The sequence below is a fragment of the Haliotis asinina genome, chromosome 2 (assembly GCF_037392515.1).
Source record: "Haliotis asinina isolate JCU_RB_2024 chromosome 2, JCU_Hal_asi_v2, whole genome shotgun sequence".
NCBI lineage: Eukaryota > Metazoa > Mollusca > Gastropoda > Lepetellida > Haliotidae > Haliotis > Haliotis asinina.
The window spans coordinates 59,600,315-59,622,198 of NC_090281.1; the positions used below are offsets into that span (position 1 = coordinate 59,600,315).

The 21,884-nt window shown below is 38.7% G+C and overlaps 2 protein-coding genes across 2 annotated transcripts; one reads left to right on the forward strand and one right to left on the reverse strand.

Moving 5' to 3' along the window:
* Positions 1–770: 770 nt before the first annotated feature.
* Positions 771–7,408, reverse strand: LOC137274033 (methionine adenosyltransferase 2 subunit beta-like). The gene is made up of 6 exons (XM_067806990.1): positions 7,269–7,408; positions 6,404–6,599; positions 5,913–6,027; positions 5,279–5,431; positions 4,153–4,346; positions 771–3,574 (listed from the first exon to the last, which is right to left on the reverse strand). Exons 2-6 carry the CDS (start codon positions 6,587–6,589, stop codon positions 3,323–3,325), a joined length of 900 nt encoding a protein of 299 aa, XP_067663091.1. The 5' UTR covers positions 6,590–6,599; positions 7,269–7,408; the 3' UTR covers positions 771–3,322.
* A 93-nt stretch (positions 7,409–7,501) lies between these two features.
* On the forward strand, positions 7,502–18,575 carry LOC137272740 (uncharacterized). Its single transcript, XM_067805124.1, has 6 exons — positions 7,502–7,700; positions 11,844–11,910; positions 12,581–12,646; positions 12,995–13,068; positions 13,551–13,599; positions 14,124–18,575. Exons 1-6 carry the CDS (start codon positions 7,599–7,601, stop codon positions 17,435–17,437), a joined length of 3,672 nt encoding a protein of 1,223 aa, XP_067661225.1. The 5' UTR covers positions 7,502–7,598; the 3' UTR covers positions 17,438–18,575.
* Positions 18,576–21,884: the final 3,309 nt, after the last annotated feature.

Consider the following 21,884-nt stretch of genomic DNA (forward strand, 5'->3'; position numbering starts at 1 on the left):
GGTGTTGTTTTCATTTTCTGACACCAGACCAGGCCTGAAGAGCTATATAACTTCTCAAACATAAAACGGAATTGACTGGAGCGATTGGGTTGTTGTGAGGCGTCTTGCGCTTGTTCTTGGCCCAGCGGGGAGATTCCCTTGAGTCATAACATGTTGACTATTGGCAGATTTCACAATGAAGCTAGCTGCAACTATTCAACCAGCTTTACAGGTTTTCTTTGTAACAGTGCTTCTACTGAAGCAGCACTGGCGGACAGATGATACGGCACAGCAGTCGTGGTGGTTCTGAGAGTGTGACTGTCGAGTGGGTGTAAACCATGCAATCGGCAGACTTGCACTCACTCATTAGAAGACAGACTCCGTGACCTCACAATAGACAGACTGCAGACAAACTTACCAACCAAAAGTAGACAGACTTATCAACCAAGAGGTATACAGTCCCACCAACCAAAAGCTAGACACAACAGTGACCAAACCCATCAACCAAAACCTAAATCGAACAGATCTCTATATATACAAAATTCTCCCCAAATTATATGGCACAGTCCCATTCATAAATCACACAGTACCTGCACCTTGCAACACATTGTCACAAGATCTCCCCTGACAGTGACCTTCGCTGTTACTTTGAAAATATTCCAGACCTCCACAAAGTCTCCATGCTTCCATGATGCTCCTACATTATCTGTCTTGTCAAAGAAAAGGACCTGGTGAAGTCATAATAAACATACATGGGCAATTAGAAAAAATCAGACAATGCAACAAAACTATATATATAAATATTTTATTCCAGTTGTAATGGTTTAACATCCCTTATAACAGTATATCCTTGTTAAACACATTCCCTGTAATACACATGCAACTCAAAGGGATAACAAACAGAAAAACATCCACTTCATTCAATAGGAATTATAAAGGCATCACTCATAAGTGTATATATATATATATATATATATATATATATATATGTATATACTTACAGCAATAACACACAAAAACAGTCTGACCTCTTCCACCAAGCGAGTGAGTGAGTTAGGTTTTACACTGCTATAAGCAATATTCCAACATTATCACAGCCTGGGTTTACACCCTGTACACATTTGGAATCAAACGGAAGTCTTCAGCGTGATGAGTGAACCACTAGGCTACCCTACCACACACACTTCACCAGGAGCACAAGCACTAATATATACTGAAAGACACCATGGACCCAGCTATCAAGGGACAGTTTACACTTACTGGAGCCATTTATTCATCCCATGGTAACTTTTAGCATCAAATTTGTTGCTTGTCAAACTCTCTTTGTGTAGGACTTTGTGTAGGACTATGTGTAGAACCATGCCAAAGTGTATGGTGAGCTATCAGTTCACAGTATAGGTGATATACAGCATTACTTCAACTGATGATTATGGTACCAAGGAAAGGGCAATATAACAGATTAATGTTAAAGGAATTACAATATTTGAGTAAATCTTGGTTTTATTTCTCTAAACAAACCCTGATGCTGCTAAAACACAGAAAAAACATGATACTAGTAACTTATATAGTGGGTGAGCTGGGACTTTTGTATTGAGGCAATATTACAGCTGGATACACTAGACATGGCCTTCATACTCACACACCATGCCCATGTGGGAATCAAACCTGGGTCTTCATCGTGACGAGTGAACACCTTAACCACTATGCTATACACTGACATAATTCCTATCACGACATCATGGAATATCTTACAAACCATGATTCCTACTGTACAGTGTAATTCCTACTGTACAGTGCAATTCCTTCTGTTGTTTGACAACAATTTTTTAAAGCTAAATTCATGTTAAGGTGAGTGTACAGTACTAAAAATACATTTTGAAAACTTTGTTTTCTTTCAAAAATATGACTTGAAATGTCATAACATCAACAACAGCGACATATGTATGAGGTTATGTTTATGTAAAATTATTCTGAGAAACAAATCACTCTAAAAGCAATACATTTTTCAAAGCCAGAACATTTCGATTTCAGCCTTTGAACACACATAACAAAACAACAATCCAGGCACCACCACAAAATATTACAAGTTGTCCCTCATGTCATAAACAACAACAAACCTCTACCATACCAACAGCCCTACCCCTGTACGCTAAGACTAGATATGTCTGTCTATCAGATTATCCCAGGCACATCTACCATGTGCACTACTTCCTTTAGGGGAACAACATTTTGTTTGTCTTTCAAAAATCTTTTAAAAGTAATTCTGTGAATGTTTAGAGTGAGTGAGTTTAGTTTAACACCAATAAGCAATATCATTGCCGGGTACACCAGAAATGGCATTCATACACTGCATCCATGTGGGGAATCGAACCCCGGTCTTTGGAGTGAGCTCTTTAACCACCGGGCTATCCCATTGCCCCTGTGTGTATGGAGGAGTCTGGATATGTTACATATGATGTTAATGGAACTGCTGTTTTACCATTTAAAATCACTGCTGAGAAGACCTTTGTTAATGTTTTCTGTACCATATACTATGTAATATATGAGTGTCTTGACTGGACAAGACAAGAATGTGAAGATGACAAATCTCCCTACTCACCATGAATTTTAAAGATGAAATTCTGTTACAGCTACTTAAAGTTGTACCTAAAGGGGAAAGAAATAACAAAAAAAATGCTGACAAGAAGTTTTTGAAGAGATACACTGTATCAGGTCCACCCTAAAAAAAAGTCTGCTAACATCACAGGGAGGATGTGTTACTGAACCAGTACAAGTGACTTGGTTACACCAGTTGAGCAGTGCATCGAGGACTGCTGAACCGATCCCAGATAGGATGTGATTTGTTTTTGTTGCAAGATATTATATAGTGTCCATATCCACACAACTAGTACATGCTCAAGGCATGGTATTTTTTTCCTCAATCATTTGATGTCAATCTCAACAGCACATTATATTATCAATCTCAACTAACAGGGAATCATACAACTCTTGCAGCCACTAGGCGCACCAAGTTATTGCTCATGTTGTGTTTCCTGTTTAAGAATCAGGCTAAGCACATTTATTTGTTCAATAAAAAGACGTATACAGTGTTCACTTTACCTTTTTAAAACTTGAAGGAAAAGTATATCAATATATCCTTCATGAATAGATATACACCATTTGTAATATGTTTGACCATCAGGCTAAGCATATTCATTTGTTCAATAAAAAGATTTATACAGTGTCCAGTTTACCTTTTCAAAACTTGCAGGAAAAGTATATCAATATATTCTTAGATATACACCATTTGTAATGCTCAATAAATGTAATCTTCCACATTCATCTCCTTTGCTTCAATGCATGTCTATGGTTTGTAGTTCTGGAGAACGTGAGCGATGCCTTCTTTGAACTTGATCCTCTGCCCACAGCCCAGCGCCTCAAGACGGGAACAGTCCAAATGGGAGTTGAAGGGACGTGTTACTCCTCGGGATGGCTTCTTGTCGGCTTCGATGTGACTAGTCGGAAGGTTGAATATCTCCGCCATGGCCACAGCCATATCGTACTTGGTCATGTTTTCATCACCACTCCAGTGGTATATTCCACTAATGGAGCTATCCTGGAGACGGAGTAAGTGGGATTGGTTTCACACTGCTTTTAGCAATATACCAGCAATATCACAGTGGGGGACGCCAGTAATGGGCTTCACATATTGTCCCCATATGAGGAATCGAACCTATGTCTTCAGCGTAACAAGCAAACACTATATCCACAAGGCTACCCCATCATTCTTGGTGTGGACTATCATTGGTCTAGAATTTGGTCCTTAATATGGTAAATACCATAAACAAGAACACTATTTGAAACCACATGAGACTAATCATGGGCTGATGGAATTATGACTGGTGTTGTCAGAGAATAACACAAAATAAGCAAAGTCATGCATTGTTATAATACAATAGATAGGTACTGGGAACTGATTCTGGCCTCCCCAAACTAGCAGCCTTTAACACCAGGTCACCAAATATTCTTTTTAGAGATTTGATCAAAACAAAACAGTTTACATCTGTTTGCCATACCTCTTCATCTTTGATGGATTTGAAAAAAGAAAACTGTATAAGTAATACAAAATTTAGATAAAATATACCCAGTTTGGTTTCTACAGACTCTTGTTTAAGGTTTAATATCAATGTATACCTGCAGCCTCTTGTCTGACAACTGTCGGATGGTGACTGCGACGTCCTGGCAGGCTGTGGGATACCGACGTTCATAGTCAGACATGACACATGTTTTTGTTGTGTCCCTGACCTTCTCAAACAAAAGTGTGACAGAACACTCCCCCAGGTACTCCACTTCTCCGTAAAGAATGGGTACACGCAGTACACCATTATCTGCAAGACACATTAACATACACAGAGTAGCAAGTAAGTTAGTGAGGAACACAGACAATAATATGTGAGTGTGTGACTATGGTTTTAAACCACTTTTAGCAATATTCCATCAATATCATGGCAGGGACACCAGACATGGGCCTCACACATTGTATCCATGTGGAATATTGAACCCAGTTTTCAGCAAGAAAAGTGAATGCCTTAACCACTAGACTACCATACCTCCCCATACACGGACTACACAAACAGGGACTGGAGGAATGATGACTGTTGTTAGCATCACTTGAATCTTGCTCTTATTAAAACTGCGTCACTATCAATGCTTGGAACACACTTTTTATTAATTTATAAAAGGTTTAGCCGTTACTGGCCATATCTTTTGGAAAAAATGTTTTAGCATTTCAAAGGTACAATGGACAAGGGTAGAGTGAATAATTGACGCACTGGCTCAAGGGCAATACCATGGTATGTGAACACCCCATTACATGACCGCATAATTTCCATAGGAATACAACAATGAATAATCACTTATGACATAAAAAAGACTGTAATCATGTACAATCAGCAAGCCACCCTGCAAACAGTTGAACAATGTTTGAACCTTGCAAGCCACAAGATGGATACTGCACTTCACATGAAAACATCAGCAAAGGGAGATAACTGTGACCTTTGCGCTTATTACTGTGGTGGATTATAATCAAATGTGCTCATGATATACAGCTCATAATAAGGTTTCAGATAGATTCAGTCCAGATCATGTGGCAGAATCTGTCTTACTTCAATGATGATAAAGAAGTATGTCCTTTTGTTGTATCTTGCCAGCAAAATGGTCACTTATGAAAAATAAAAATGTAAATTTGTACAAAATGTTAAATATCTTTAGAAAAATAAAAATGTAAATTTGTACAAAATGTTAAATATCTTTAACAAACCTTTGCTAGTTTCCAGTGTGATCTTTTCCCCTTGGTATTTGCTCTGGCCATACTTGTTGAGTGGGTTAGGCTGATCTGTCACTGTGTATGGAGGCTTGGACCCATCGAACACATAGTCCGTGCTCACAAACAGCACCCACGCACCAACCTTGGCTGAAACACAAAACTCGGGATGCAACACTCACCCCACCTTGCCTGAAACATGAAACTCAGGATCCAACAATGCCCCACCCTTGCCTGAAACATGAAACTCTGTACTGCACAATGGCCCCACCTTGCCTGACACATGAAACTTGGTATGCCACAATGCCCCTACCTAGCTTGAATCATGAAACTCAGGATCCTACAATGGCCAAGCCTTGCCTAAAACATGAAACTTGGCATACCACAATGCCCCTACCTTGCCTGAAACATGAAACAAAACTTTTCCCATGTATACAACATTTACAACTGTGACTGCATAAAGATTTCAGACAGCCTATGCATTCTACAAGACATGTCATGAAAGGTTCCATTCTGTAAGCAGATGGGATGCCCGAGTCATGACCAGTGAGACCCCACCTACAGGCAAGTGTGGAAAACATGCAGATGATGTGATGAGGACCCCAACCCTCATGTCATGTCTCCTCCCTACCTGCCTCTGTACACAGGCTTTGTGTAGCATCAATGTTGATCTTTTGTGTGGCTTCATCTTGTTTGTCTACAACATCAGGACGTCTTTCTGCTGCTGCATGGATTACAACAGATGGCTGGAATATTTCAGAACACAGACAATAACATATGGTATGTGTGTGTGTGTGACTATGATTTTAAACTGATTTTAGCAATATTCAAGCAATGTCATGGTGGAGGACAACAGAAATGGGCTTCACACATTGTACCCTTGAGGGGAAATGAGCCAATGTCTTAACAATAGGCTACTGCACCGCACCATAAAATTTGGCTATGAATAATACATGCATTATGTTTGTAAAAGACTAAGCCCACTCTTCCGTGAATGCCCTGTCCACTGTACCCATGGAATAGTATTTGTGTATTATGATTCTGTTATGGTAGTATTGTGAACCCATTGGGAAAGTTGGGAATTTGGCTAATTTTCACTATCAAGGTCATAATAAAACCTACCTTGAAGTCTTGTACAACTTGCTGGACAGAACTGGGATCAGTTAAATCAACTTTTTTCAGTTTGTCACTACTTCTTGAGAAAGCTAGCCCAAGAACCTCCCATGATGCATCAGCAGAAAACTCCTTAAATACAGCTCTTCCCAACAGTCCTGAAGCTCCAGTGATCAAAACCCGCTTCAATGCCATTATAAGAAGTCTGAGGACACAAAGCAATCAGTGTTCTCACAGACGCATATTTACCCCCATTCTAAATCTAATGAAAGAGTAGGCATTACAATGTGTACCATCTGCTGAACCAGACAAAAATGTGACTGACAGTATAAGCATCGATATACAAAACTGGAATATGATGACATGCATCCATTAACTTAGGGAGTCAACCTACTTCATTCTGACAACTATCTCTTATCATGAGCATTGGTTACTAAAGACAAAATGCTAACTTGGACCTTCATGGATTCACAGAGTATCAATAACATGCAGGTGCCACATGCTTCACTACCCCTATTAGTGTTTGCAGGCTTCGTTTGTCACCACCCTATCGAAGTTCATGTGTTGTTAATGTTATTGTGTCTGGCGTCCTACCCCAATCAAGCTGTACTAACATATCCACTATCTGTATATATGCTCCCCATCCTCATACTGTTCATCACTTGCTTGATAACGGTGTTATGTGAAACTATAGCAATAAAGAAGTTGTTCATCCATGTATTGTCATCCTTCCTTAGTAGACTTACTACTCCAACTTCTAAATGCCTCTCAAAGAGGTTGTCTCTGAGTTGTTTATTACAAAAAATCTCAGTGTGGTACGAGCGTCAACACTGAACAGGCAATGGCGTTATTTTAATCAGGTGAAGCCAGTTACCTTTTTGAAGTGCAGTCGTGACTGATGCGGTTTTATTTCTCAAACTTTGTTCCCACCACGTTACTGAAATCGAACTTAAAATACGCACACGTTGTTCACAACACTCACTGAAGTGGCATCTCGATGTGCTTGTATCTCACGAAGCTCCAAATATCGTTAACAATACACTTAGAAATACTTAGCGTGGCCTAAATGTCAGCGAAAGGAGTTTACCCTCGCTCCCGCTCGCTATCATTCGGCATTTCTCGGGCAGCTCCGCTGAACGTTCTTTTATAATACGGATAAGGGAACTAAGCTGACTTACAGCAATTCAGATTGGATATTTCTAAAATGGCGGGCTGTTTCAATCCAAACAGTATGGAGGAGTTTATGGCGTCAGCTGATGCAAGTTTGAGACGATTCGAAACAAATTTTGACAGGATATGTTCAAAGGTACATGTTTGTTTGTACACATTTGGCTCTTTCTTTACACGGATGACACTAGATCTATTTCTTGTTTTCACAATATCTTCAAATTCGGGGCATTCAATCTTTTCAGACTTTGCTTGCACTGTTACTTGGCCTGGGGCAAATTAACTACGTAAAAGGTTGGGAGCTACGGGTGGAACTCTTTCACCTACACGGCGGACAATCCATATTCTGCAACCATAAATCCGAAACCATATGTCGTTGGTCCCGATTGGGAGTGTTTTTGTTCACTGCGAAATATTTCTTCATGTGTATGGTCGTTTCTTACGTCTGTACATAACGCAAACAAAGTACAACAGTATGACAATTCCGATTAAGTAAACTGCACACTGCAGAATGGAATCGCCCTTGGGTACGTTTCCACATTCTGATTTTGGCTAGGATGCGTCTATGTATAAAAAAACGTACCTGGGGTACGTATCTATAGTAGCTGTGATAAAAAAATATACTGGCGTCTCCTATTCTCGCGGTACTTACGAATATCAGCAGAAAAAATAATATAAACAATTATTTTCGTATGTATGCTTGTTGTTTTTAAATGAAGAGATTTCCCCTCTAACATCTGCATCTATCAACTGCTTGAACCATCAAGTGAATTATCTCACTTGAGCTCGATGAAAAACTTGGTTGTCCGCCGCTGACTTTTCGAGACGTCTCCTATTCTCGCAGCACAACGAGAAAGAAACGTTATTAGGTGTAAGGAAGGGGAAGTCTTATCAGGAAGGGCGGGGAAAAGTTACGATTTTTCCAAGGTGGTTAAAACTCACGAATATTCATTACATTGCATAATTTTGATAATTCACAGACTTGGGCCACTTCCTAGTTACTGGTCAGTGATGTAAACAACCGCTAAGAATCACGCATCGGCGACCTCGGCAGAAAATGTGTTTACCGTGAGAATAGGAGACGGCCCTATAAGTAAAAACCCAAGAATTAATTACAATATATAAGGTCGAGCCACTTAGCCTACCTCTGTTCGTTTGTGGAAGAAAGAATATTGGGGAACAGACAGCACTCTTTCCATCAACATCATGCTCACTTATTATTGTACATTAAAATCTCCAATATGATATATCATTACCCGTTGACTCATATTTTTTGTGTCCCAGTATAAAGGAAACATTTTAGAAAACATTCTTTTGGAAAGTGAAACATGGTTCTATGTTATATGGAGTTCATTATTTGAATTTGATAAACTATTTATGCCAATGTAGAGCTGAGTACAAAGGAATGGTGGAATGCCAGTGCAATCTAAATCAAGCGTGGCAAGGGATCAAGACAATGATTAGCAATACAATGCAATGTGAGGACATTGTCAAAACAGACAACAAAACCTTTGCAGATGAACTGAATTCATTTTATTATTTATTTTATTGTTTTGACTGTCACGATTTCAGTCAAGAGAGAGAGGTCATAGTGATATACCATAATATTGAACATTCAGACACTTCCATAACCATCACCGAAGATGACGTCCTTTGGAGCCCCACACGTGTCAACATCAGAAAGGCTTTGGGACCAGACAAAATGGATGGCTTTACAGTCTAGGTAAACGTAGTCTCAGTGTTATTCATTACGCTACACCACTGAGTCTAACCAACCTTAGTAGAAGGTCTCGTCAGGTAACCCTTGAGTGACCTATGACATCAATCAATTGCGAGACACTTAAATAGATTTAACCAATCAGACAAAGGCTACTACTTAGGGTTCAGGGGGACCTACAAAATATTCAGGTCACTTACACAGATCTCTCCTCAAACAAAAATCTGCATATAACACAGTTATTTGACCTGCAGTATATACGCTTTGGGGTTTGTTGACATGGTTACCATTAGCTAATATTTCTGCAAGTTGACATCCTTGAATATTGCCGAAAACACTATTTTCAGTGACTGTTTACTCATCGTTGTCATGGTTGTAAAGTGCGCCATGTGTATCACCCGAAAGCGATTGTACGCTAAATAGCATTCGGAATCGTTCGGGTACTAAACCTTTTCGAGATAAGAAGGTGTGTGCGTATGTTCACTTTTGCACTTTGGTAAACTGTGTTCTGATAGGTCAGTATCAGAGGTTACCAGACACGACCTCCAATAAGGTTTTGTTAGACTCAGTAGTGGAGCGTAACGAAAAGTACTGAGGCCAAGTTTACTTAGACTGGATTGTTTTATACTCAAGCAGTGTAGACTACCGTTGGCTTCAGTTTTCACATGCCTGAACCAACATTCATTGGACAATCACTCCATTCCAAATATAAACATCAGAGATTATACCCATTCCAAAGAAGGACAAGCCACAAGGACTAAATCTGTAAATGATTATAAGCCAGTTTCATTAACCTGCTGTCAATTATCATGGTGAAGTTTCTGAAGACGGAAGTAAACCATCTACAAGACCTTCTACAATTTACATATAGATCCAGGCGCCGAGTTGTTGACGCCACTTTCTCTCTTTTTAACAAGGTATACAAGCATCTCGAGACCCCCAAGTCCTTCATTAGAATAATGTCTGCTGACTTCTCTTCATACGAACCAAATCAGAAATCAGCAAACTATGGGAGAGAATTCATAACTGATAAGATGGATCAGAGATTTCCTCCATGCAAGATTTTAGTGGGTGACAGTTAACAGTGATATATAGGCCATGAAGGTTATCAATACAGGAGGGCCGCAAGGTTGTGTTATGTCACCAGTCCCCTTAACTTCATGCACCAATGACTGCACTGCGTAGAAAATAACGGTATTAATGTGAAGTTTGCTGATGATGCAGCCATTGTTGGTCTGATGTATGATCACAAATCAGTGCGATGACACAGAAGTTTTTTAAAGCATTTCACATCATGGTCTACAGAGAATAAATTTTAAATGTGAAAAAGATAAAAGAACTGTATTGATGTCAATATAATCTTGACGTCTATAAATGATGAAAATCAGTGAAAATTGACAAATTCTTGACAAAACTTGCACCAAAATACAGCTATTCACATACACGATATTTCCTCATGCTTTTCATAAATTTAATGCATGATCCTCGTCCAGTTCATCTCAATAAGGATCGCTTTTGATTCCCACAAATTAGTGGAGATGTCAGTCTTCAATGTCACCATATATATAAACAAATCATATTGAGAATGTTTTGAGTGAAGCTAAACTTTTGATAGTATACTTTTGAAGTATATTTTATGTTGTTATACATTTGTATTTTTCTCAAGCGATCTCTGTGCTCCAAAATAAATTCCTTTTTTACGGTAATAAAGAATTGTCTGTTGTCTGAAAGTTTGGGTTTTTTGTAATATCTTTTTTGTATTTCCAGAAATAGTTCATAGCATACAAACATTCACACATAGCATGTCATATCATGTTAACATGGAAATTAAAGAAACAAGACATCAACAGTCACTTACTCATGAGTGTGATGTAGTGGCACTTTCAAAAGTGTTTCAGTTACATAATGGCTGTCACCAACACTTGAACACAGAAATCTGGCAAAATAGGCAGCACTTGAACTACAGTCACAAAGGCAATTTCGTAGCACTGTTTTTCAACAGAAAACAACAAATATATATGAACAAGTTGATATCAGTGAGTCTCTGCATGTGATGCAGTTTCAGTCTATCTATACAATGGAAGCACAATCAAGAGTGTTGTTCTAATCAAACAATGACTAGTTGGCACACTATTAAGCTTAATCATTCAATAATGATTAATAAAACAATACGTTTTAACTGTGCACAGATACTAAGCATTGTTTAATAGTTCATTCTCATTTGATGTTTAGCCGTCAAATCATGTCTTATTCATGCTTATTTACATCACTTGTTTTATTCCAGTTATTTAATTTCTGTATAAGACCTGTATTTGCGATTTTTTCTTTATTATATACATGCATACACCCACTCCCAATAACATGAAAACAACAAATCTGTAATCTTTGCAAAGAAAAGACCAAAACTGACATTTGCTGATTCCATAGGATGATAATTAAACATTTTGTAAATACATGTAATTGTTTTATATTAGTTGCGTATTTATTAACCACAAGCACAAGATTAACCACCTTCACTGTTGGCCAGTTTTACATGTTTATCTGTCATGATGCTGTTTGTTTCAGTATGGACAGTCATTCCCAGATGACGACATAGTGTCCATGAAGACTGGACAGATTGTGAATGACAAAGGTAATATTCCGATAAATCCTTTGTGCCAACATAACTATAATGCTTGACGTGAAAGCTAGGTTTTAACTCTGATGTGACATTGGGTTATCGAGTGATTCATGTCATCATTCTTTACCGTTTTGATTTGCAAGTTTTGATTTTAACCACAGAAAACCCATGCAGGACACAAATATTCCGTCAATGAGACCATGTACCTCTGTCAGAAACAGCAACAGGTATATCAACATGAATAGAAAGGTTAAAGACCACCCCATTATTCAATATTTAAATAATTTATGAAACTTAATATGAACTATTAAATATTTTACTGTTGAAACTCGGGAAGGTCCTTAAATATTTTGTTGGGTATGGTATATTTGCACTTCTGTTATGAGATACACTTTATGCACGCTGATTTACTTTCTTGTCAGAATACAGGCATCAGATATGCTGGTATCAATGTTTTGCTCATTTGTAAGAATTCCTAAGCGTTTGTGATGGTTGGTTGTCCAGAAAGTTCAACGAATGTGACCTTTGATATTCATGCGGGGAGAAACTGTAGAAGAGTAAGATATGTTTTCTGCAATTTCAGTTTGAAATTGTTTTTCTGTTCGGCATGTTTTTGATTGAGCAGCATGACTAGACACGAGAAAGTTGATACTGCACAATAATCTACCTTCTTTTGTTGCAGGGACCATCAGGAAACTTAAGCCAGTGTCATTTGGAGGATCTAAACTGGCAGTGACAAAGCGTAGAGGTAGTGACTTTAGGGAAGGGATTTGCGGGGCGCTTCACTGACTTTGTGTTTGCATTGGCTCTGTGCAGTGAAACTTTTCCATCATTTCATATCATACAGTGTTTAATGACAGTATTCATCCGTGTTGTTACATAAGCAATCACCCACGAACACGTGCATGCATTTCCACACCTGACGTATGTTTATATTTTTCTATATTTACTATAAAGACTATGTATTAAAAAGTTAGTTTGTCAGGAGAGTTCAAATGGGATATATGTTTTCTTCGTTCTTGAAGTACAAGTGTTATCTATTTGAAATGAACCCAAAATTTTACTCTCTCTAAGGTCATGTATGTTTTGATTTCAGCGGACAAGTTTGCAAAGGCTTTGTCCAACAGCACAATAGACATGTCCCAGAACCAATCTGTTGATGCTCAGTCTGTGAGTAAAATGTCCAATCTATGGTTTTCTCCACACTGCCACTGATGCATGTAGAGTGGGACTTTGAAGCAGTCCACAGTACTACAAATTATGAATCTGCTCAGTCTGAAACCTTTCCAGTGTAATGTTTTAACTGATACTTGTTATGTGCATTTTCTGATTGTTAAGTGCAGTATGGACACAACATTGTTATAGAGGGCAATGTGTTTGAGATTAACCTGCAGAGAATCGATAAATATATATTAAACATGATAGTGCGGAATATAACAATTTCTGTTTCAATGTCATCTACATGTCAGTTGTTTTAGTCATTCTTCATGACATGTCCCAGCAATTATTTTGTGGGATTCTTGTGTATATACTGCTTGTAAGTGACCACTCTTGGTCTAACCATTAGTGTAACTGTCAGTAAACATTTTGGAGTTTTATTCTGGCTCGTTATGCATGTACTTTAAATTTACTAATGCTACAAAATGTTTCAGATTTACAGTAACTATGTGTCAGGCCGGGCCAATGTGTCCCATTTTGCAGGTAATTCTTCATTTATTCAAGTATTGCATAGGTTTTTTTTCCCTTTTGTGTTGTCATGGTTTAGGTATCCATGACTTCAGATGTTTATCTGAAGCAAAGTTAAAAACGGTTCTGTTTGGAAAAAGAAGTGTAACCAATTCATTGTTTATTTTGTACATGATAATGTTATGAAATAAACATGTCAATATATTTTTTTTGTGTAAAAGTCACAGTGTTTGCAAGTGTGCACAGTAAACAGGCCTACATCCATACAGTATTTCTCACATTGGGTTTCCAGAGTGAAATATGTGTCCAGTTTCCAAACCCAGACTGAAGCTTGGTTACTGACTGATTTGCCCAGATTTACTTGTTACGTGACTTTGGTTGGAATATTTGGAACCCTTAAAACAACGCTTACTTCACTTATATATTTTGGCCAAGTTGGAGTCTAGTGGTTAAATCATTGCCTTGTCCATCTGCTATAGTGCTGAAAGCATTTTTTTAATCACATCACTCCCTCATTACCTCATATGTTTACCTTTCAGATGATGCTAGCAAACTGCTGTCTTTTATTTGTGAGGATGAGAAAGAGCCAAGTGATGCAGAGACCATTAGCTCCAGAGACACCTCCAGCATAGATGATGAGCAAGAAGACCGCATGACTGACCTTGAGTCATGCTCAGATGAAGTTGATGGTGACCTTGACCTCTGTTCACCTAAAGCTGGACACCCTTTTAAACTGAAGCAGGATGTGTTAAGTTTCAGTGATAATGTATGGTATTCTCTTGGAAGCAATCAGTCTCAGAGTACAGGATCAGATTTATCTGTGAGGAAAAACTTTGGTTCCCTACATTCTCAATTGCAAGATGTATCAAGTAAAGCAGAGGACAGTATTGGCACAGAAGCAGGTCTGAAAGGTGCATGTGGAAGTTTGTCAAGGAGTAACGTGGTTCAGTTTGATATGATGAAGGGACTGCCAGAGGACAGTGGATTTGAGAGTGGTACTGGGATAAAAATAGGTACTGACAATGCAGGTGGCAGAGGGCCTCTACGAATGTTTTGTGTGAATGAGGATAAGATAAACCGAGTCATGAATTGGGTCAAAGATCAAGCAAATGAAAATCATCAGGCACAGTCAGTATCTTTGAGAAATATGCTTGAATCTACCCAGCCAAACAAAACAGATGATGTTCTTCTCAAGTCACCATCCAAAATTAGAAAGAAAAGTGAGAAAGATCAGAATTTCAACAATCGGTCATCTCCACAGCATCCTCAACTGTATCCTATGACGCGACCTGTTGGTGATATGAACATGACATACACTGTACCACTGCCCAGAGGGAACAACTCAAACAGGATGCCATTCTCACCTGTCAGCCAAGTCAGTTATAATCAGCCAGAGCCGCCTCCATGCAACCAACAGAAGCCATTGGTGGTTGATGCTGGTCAAGGTCCAGTAGTTTCAACAAAATCCACTAATACTGACAGAATAAACGATTCATCTGAACCACTGGGAAGTTCCCAAAGTCTCATGACTGATGCCATGTGCCAAAGAAGAATTGTCCGAGCTAGAAAACGAGCATTCATTCCGATACAACCTGCCTACACCTCTGAGCAGCTTTTGGACTATTTGACCTCCCCAGTGCCTAAAACAGTTGTTGAGATATTGTCTCCAGTTCGACCAAGTCGTGTACACGTTAAGGAGGCACAACCTTGTCTGAAGTCTCCACCTTCATCTCTACTTACACCAAGGGCAGATGTGTGGGAGGAGTCACAGCTTCAACACAGCCTCTCTCATCACCATCACGCACACATGAATCAGTTGAGCAAGCAAGAAAATATCAGAGGAGCTGTTGGTAACAGTGGACCTTACCCTATGAACAATCTGAACCAAGATGATACTACAGAAAACAGTGAATGTTATGATGATGATGTTGTGATCACCAAGGTTAAGCTAGAACCTGGACTTGAACAAGCTGTCGCCTCCAGTCCTAGAGAACATACACATCATAGGGAATATGCTCAGTGTGACTTGAGAAACCAGTTTTGGCAGAAGGACAGAGTATCAGACAAGGATGATTCTGTGACGTTATGTGAAGGATTTGTATACTCTACTCCAGATCCTGGCCACACTATGTCTCCTGTATCTCAACCCATCAATGTAGACAGGAACAGAAGAACGCCAACGACCTCTGTACATAGAGATGACAGAATCATAGGAACTCCTAACGGAACTCCAAAATCTACTGTAGCCTACATTTACAACCCAAACCCTGGAGCACCCAAGTCCTTCAACTCTCAGGATAACAGTAAAAGTCTGAATGGAACACCTGATGCCTTTTCAGTAAGGTCAAGCTATGTTGACAACACAAACATAAATGGAACACCCCAAACCTGCTCCTCTGCAGGATCTCGAAACAAGAAGCAGATCTTTGACCACTTGAAGCAAACAGGATCACAGTCGGATTCTAAGGTTGTTACTGAAAAAGGACTGAGTCGAGGTCATGTTAAGGCAAGGAGGCAGCTAACAATGGAACAGACAGGGGGAGACACCCAAATGTTTCTCTCAGAAGTAGGACTAATGTTTGACAAGGAACAGCTTTCTGCAAAACCTGGGAAATCACAAATGCTGGCAAACTTTGGGAGAAACAACAAGGAAAAGATTTCTGTGGATGGGAACAGTTATGAAACTAGTGCTAAAGTTCCTTCTGGAACCAGGCAAGCAGATGAGTCAGGGGAACGTCTGACCTCAGTTGGTGAAGTGGGAGTAGAGAAGAACTACCAGCTTAGATGTTCTGCACCCAGAGGCAGAAACATAGTCTTGAAGCAAAATGGAAACCAAGAGGGGACTGTGGGTAACCACCAACATAGATCTAATCAAATGGATCATACACAAGCTTCACCTGGAAGGAAGGTTGATAATGGCATCTGCAGAAATCCTAAAATAAGTTCCAGAAAATATCAGCCAGATGACCTTGTGTTATCTCCATTGCGAAACAGCAGATATTCATCTCTTTCCGATAAAGGTCTCTCCCCTTCATCACATTTATCTCAGCTGCAACTGAACAGCCCAACTCAGATCAAGATTGAACGACTGAAGTCGGACAAGGCTTCTAGCAAAGAACTATTCAAAACACCAAAGGGATCTCCAAGATCAAAGAGTGTTAAACACCCTTCCCAGATCACCAATGACTTATCCTCAAAGACAACACACCAGTGCAAAGAGTTCTCCCAGAACCTTTTCAACTCGAAAAGTAAAAACCCAAGGGATGACAAGTCTAACCTTATGAGTCATAAGTCTTCCTCCTACCATGACTTATGCAAATCATCTAGAAGTCATGTTTCATCTCGGTCCCCTTCTAAATCTGACTCTGACAATTTTAGACGATCCATGCCACAACTATCAAGTTCCCCACTTGCTGACAAACAGAGAATCTCCTCAAACGAGTACCTGCTATCCAAGGAGAACTTCAAGAAGTCTTCTTATTCAAAAGCTAAATGTTCAAATGATTTGCAAAAGCCAGTATTTCTTGTGCCAGACAGTTCTTGCATCAGGTCGCTGAAATCTGTCAAATCATCCAAATCAATGACCTCAGAATCTAATTCATGGACAGTTAAGACAGGACTTAAAAAGATATCTCGGGATCAGTTCCAATCCGCGTACAGGTCGACAGACAAGAACCCACTGTGGACAAGCACCCCATCCAAAGCCAGGAATGTGCCCATCCTCAACCAGACCATGTCTACTATTCTTCTGGGTGCAGAAGATGATGGTGCCTCAGATGAGGCCAACGATGATGATGAGGTGGAAACAGTTAGTCCCTACTCGTTCAGGTCTGAGAGTATCAATGGGATGTAGACTACACATTGTGAAGAAAACTACACATTCAATGTACAAGGTGAACTCTGAGATGGTTGCAGTGTTTAGTCTGACTCAGTAACCTTAAGGAAATTTGTCCATCACCAAAGGCTTCAATTTGTTCTCTATGAAGGGATGGATGATATATATTTTGTATGAAAGGGTGGGTGATATTTACTCTGTGTTAAGGGGTAGGGAATGTTTGCATTGTATGAAAGGGTGTTCATTTGTTCATCACATGTGAAGATGATTGTTGTATGAGCATTCCTATGTAGGGCTTGTGTCAGGAATTTTACCAAGACCATGTATCTGTGATATATATATATATATACCATATGAAAATAACTACCAGGGACAGATGCTGTATTTCTATACCTTCCCCCTTGTTATACATGTATCATGAACATAACGTATGTGACAGTTCATTTGGTAGGTGAACATTAAACAGGATCTGATCCACAGTCCTTCTCATGACAAAGGTACATGAGAAATACAGTTGATATTAGTTGTGATACAGACTCCCATGTGCCAAATCCTTTATATATTCAGTGATGGTGTGTGTATGTATTGTTATCATCACACAGTAGGTCATGTTATATGGTATTACAGTTGATGGCCTTATGTTGTAGGGATGGGATTCACTCTGGAATCTGCTATTTTGTGTCTGTCAAGGCTTCACCTTGGGACTTCTAAGATTAATATGGTGCTACTGATGCAATTATGGCTAAACCAACTGACTCATTTCATTTGAATAGTTTTGTCAAATACAGTGTGATTGTGTCACTATAAAGAAAGGCCCAATACCCCAAACAGGTGCCCCAGTTTTATTAATGTGCTATCAGTTCTTGAAACAGTTTATTATCAATCTTCACTCAGTGGAGATCATCTGTCACGTCTGTTCCAATTCTGTTCAAGTTTGTAAGACGTGCCCATGATGAACTTTTGTAAATACAGTCGGCAAGAGACAGTGAGATGTGAAGATGGAAGACATGTCTCAACTCACATGAGGTACTTGCCTCTTGGGGTCAAGTTGAAAACAGCCTGCTATTTCATGTTTGACATTTGGGCCGCCTCTCTAAGATTATTTGTATTATCTAGAATGAGATATATAATATCTGAAGATTAAACGTATTTCATTTATGGGCTTTGTCTGTGAAACGTGTGTTTCCTGTGAGTAACAAAGACATCCGTCTGTCCCCTGGATCAATGCAAGCAGGGAGCTCAGGATCGCCCATTAAGTCGGAATTCGAAATAAGCGGAATGTCATGAGGTTTTACAGTTTGCGTAGTTACAGCCCATCAACCTGCTGTGTAGTAAAATTCACCATGGGTAGTGTTTGTTACCATGTGTCACCTGTACCGGGCGCTGCACGACAGATGTGGATAATTGGGCAATACTGCTAACTTGATAAAACGCTTCCCTGCCTCGATTCTTGAATATTGCTAATAACGACGCAAAACTACCCTAGCTCATTTAACCCCCTGGATGCCACAGGGACATATATGTCCTTCCTCTACATACCTTACTTGGAAGTCCATTAAAATTCTAAATATACCACGCATATATAAACACCTCACAGTTTTGAATTCTGCGGAAAATTCCCAGTTTCTTGGTACCATCCGCTATTACCTCAGACCAAGCTAAAGTGCTTAAAATCGCCTTTCAAAATAGGCTTCATCGTAAATGTCGCCATTTTTCAAACTGTACAAAATCGAGATTCACAGCGTTATTTGCAGTATGTTTTGAAATGTGAAAATCGGATAATTACTGGGAGTAATGAATTTCAAATATAGCATATTAATGATCACTGATATCAAGTTTTCATGTAACCAGGAATGATAATTCTGAAACGTCACCGATGTACCCAGAATCGGTTGGGATGTTTTCGAAAATACACTTACACGAACGCCGAAGTGCGCTTTCCGCCATATTGGTTAGTGTTTTCAAAATCACGTTTCGAGAAGGCCGGTATTGAGAAGCCTATTACATCATGTATACTTCATAGTTAGCTACGACAAATGCATTATTGAATTCCCCAAGCATCTTAGAATCAAATTAGAAATGGTCTTTGTCACCAATACCAACTGTCTAGACAAAACGAAACGAAATATACTTTGTATGAAAACGAACGCTGTGCTCGAAAGACAGCGCTTGACTGAAATGTAAACAAAGAAAACTTCCAATTTTACACTGCCTAGCATTTTCAGAAATTTTCCAACATCCAGCTCTCTAATCATTGCTTACAATGGCTCAATACGCTTAGTATATTCAGGGGAAGAGTATTGTGGCAAAAAATAGCAAATTGAAAATAGATACAATGAAATAATTTGGTAATTCATAAGAAACTGTCAAACTTTTAGTGCAGCGTGACGCCATGACTGACGCAAAATCACGCAGAACGACAACGGTACTTATCGGCATTTCTGGCTTCTTCCGTCATTTACAATGTAAACGATAAGAACATATAACAATACACAGATACTCAGAATAATTCTGATTACTTACATCTCACATTTATATACAAAAGATCCCTGAATCAAGCAAAAAGTCGTCGCAAAATCCTGTGTACCCTTCTCAACGAAGCCGCCATTTTGAAAGAAATCGGTCATCGGTAGTGATGTCACACGTCAACATTGTTGCACATATTAGGCAATTTCTTTGAGGTGAAGGTCGGTTGAACAAGAGTAAACACAATTCCCATACCATTCCGATTGCACTTTTAGTATTGTGATGTATATTTTGCGCATCGTTCAGATATTTTTTCATGAAATTGATTTCAGTATCTACATATATCCATGTTCAACACCATATCATGTGTGGATATAAGGTATCCGTTTTTATTCTTTGAAAGCTTTTGATTGTTTGAATAATATTTACATGGGAAATTGACTCAGTAAGTGTATTACACCACATTTTAAGCCTCTACACAAGTGTTAGAAGATCACACGTAGCCATTACTGCAACATATGCTTTAGTTCCCGTCATGTGCAATATTCAATACGTTGGGACAAATATTGCAGTTTCATATGAACAGGTTAATAAACAGCGATTTACTTCCAACTTATAAGTAAAACGGATAATATTAATGAAAATGATTTGTACATTTTATCAAATGTAGGGGCACACATACTACTATTTAAAGGAATTGTCTTGTTCATTGTATTGGTTTGTGTCGTTTTTATAGACAAAACTATTATGAATATTAATTGACCAGGTGCGACTTTGTCAAAACGTTTCATGATTCATTATCATTGTTTTTCGATAATAAAGTCAATTCAAATGCGATTAAAATATATCTGATGGCAGAATGTCTAACTCAAACAATATTTATACGGAAATTGTTAAAAATATATGAATCAGGTCAAGTCTTAATTTGGACAAGCCTTACGTCCATTTTCTAATACTTCTTTACTGAAAAAGCGATCTCTTTGTACCTTTCATTGCATACTTATGAAGGGAATTGATTTCATAATCACGAGAAGAAAAGTCTTTTTCCTAAATGAATACTCAATGAATATTCAGGTGTTGTGAAATTTTCATTTACGCTAAACTGATGCTAGACAGGTGCGCGTGTTGCTCACAATAAGATATGTAGTAAAACCGTGTAATTGTTGATATATTCAGGACACTATTTCAGTGATAAAACCATTCATTTCATATTTTGGCTAAAAAGTGTTGAATTCTGACACAGAAGACGAGATCTTTTACACATTGAGTAGAAATTAGGTTAGATATATACTAATCAGCAACCAGAGTAGTCTTTTTCCGACGTCACAAAATGCACAAAACATGCCGTGACGTCAACTAAAAAATGTCGCATTATTTTCAGTTATTTCATTACGTTTGAAAATGTGGCTGTTACTCCGTTAATAATGATGGAAAATTAATAAAAATACATATACACAAACAGGAGAATATGGGAATCTAAGAACTAAAATATGTATCGGACAGGGACATCCAAATCGCTATTGCCTGTTTTTTTATGTAGTATATTTGCATGTTTTCTTACAAATTGTGAAACTACCAAAAGGTATTCTGTCACATTGGGGAAATTTGTATTGGAATAGTTTGGTTCACTGTGAACAAAACATCACGAAAATATACTGTCCATATCCACAGCAAATTCTCTCCATGTGATCGGAGTTACCTTGACCTAATGCAACCCATAGCGGAGTTATGCCCCCTTATCTTTATACGTGCATGACCTCTCTGTCGACATTTGACGTCATAGTAGAAAATCGATTTTTGACATTTATTGCTGGTCATTTTTTATTTTGTGAGCATGACGTTATGCATTAGCACATACATCCATTTCATATACACTTACGTCGTTCAGATATCAAGCTGTATTTTCTTCGCTCACACTTTCCGTAAAGATGCCAAATTAAAAAAGTCGTAGCAGAGTGCAATTATTGGTGCACGATAAGAAACGGAGAAATTTACTGTT

Coding starts and splice junctions, on each gene's coding strand:
- LOC137272740 (XM_067805124.1), top strand. CDS start 7,599: ATGGCGGGCTGTTTCAATCCAAACAGTATGGAGGAGTTTATGGCGTCA. Junction 11,911..12,580: donor ACAGATTGTGAATGACAAAG/GTAATATTCCGA, acceptor CTTTTGTTGCAG/GGACCATCAGGAAACTTAAG. Junction 13,069..13,550: donor AATCTGTTGATGCTCAGTCT/GTGAGTAAAATG, acceptor AAAATGTTTCAG/ATTTACAGTAACTATGTGTC.
- LOC137274033 (XM_067806990.1), bottom strand. CDS start 6,589: ATGGCATTGAAGCGGGTTTTGATCACTGGAGCTTCAGGACTGTTGGGA. Junction 4,347..5,278: donor CACACTGGAAACTAGCAAAG/GTTTGTTAAAGA, acceptor TGTGTCTTGCAG/ATAATGGTGTACTGCGTGTA. Junction 3,575..4,152: donor TGTCAGACAAGAGGCTGCAG/GTATACATTGAT, acceptor CTCCGTCTCCAG/GATAGCTCCATTAGTGGAAT.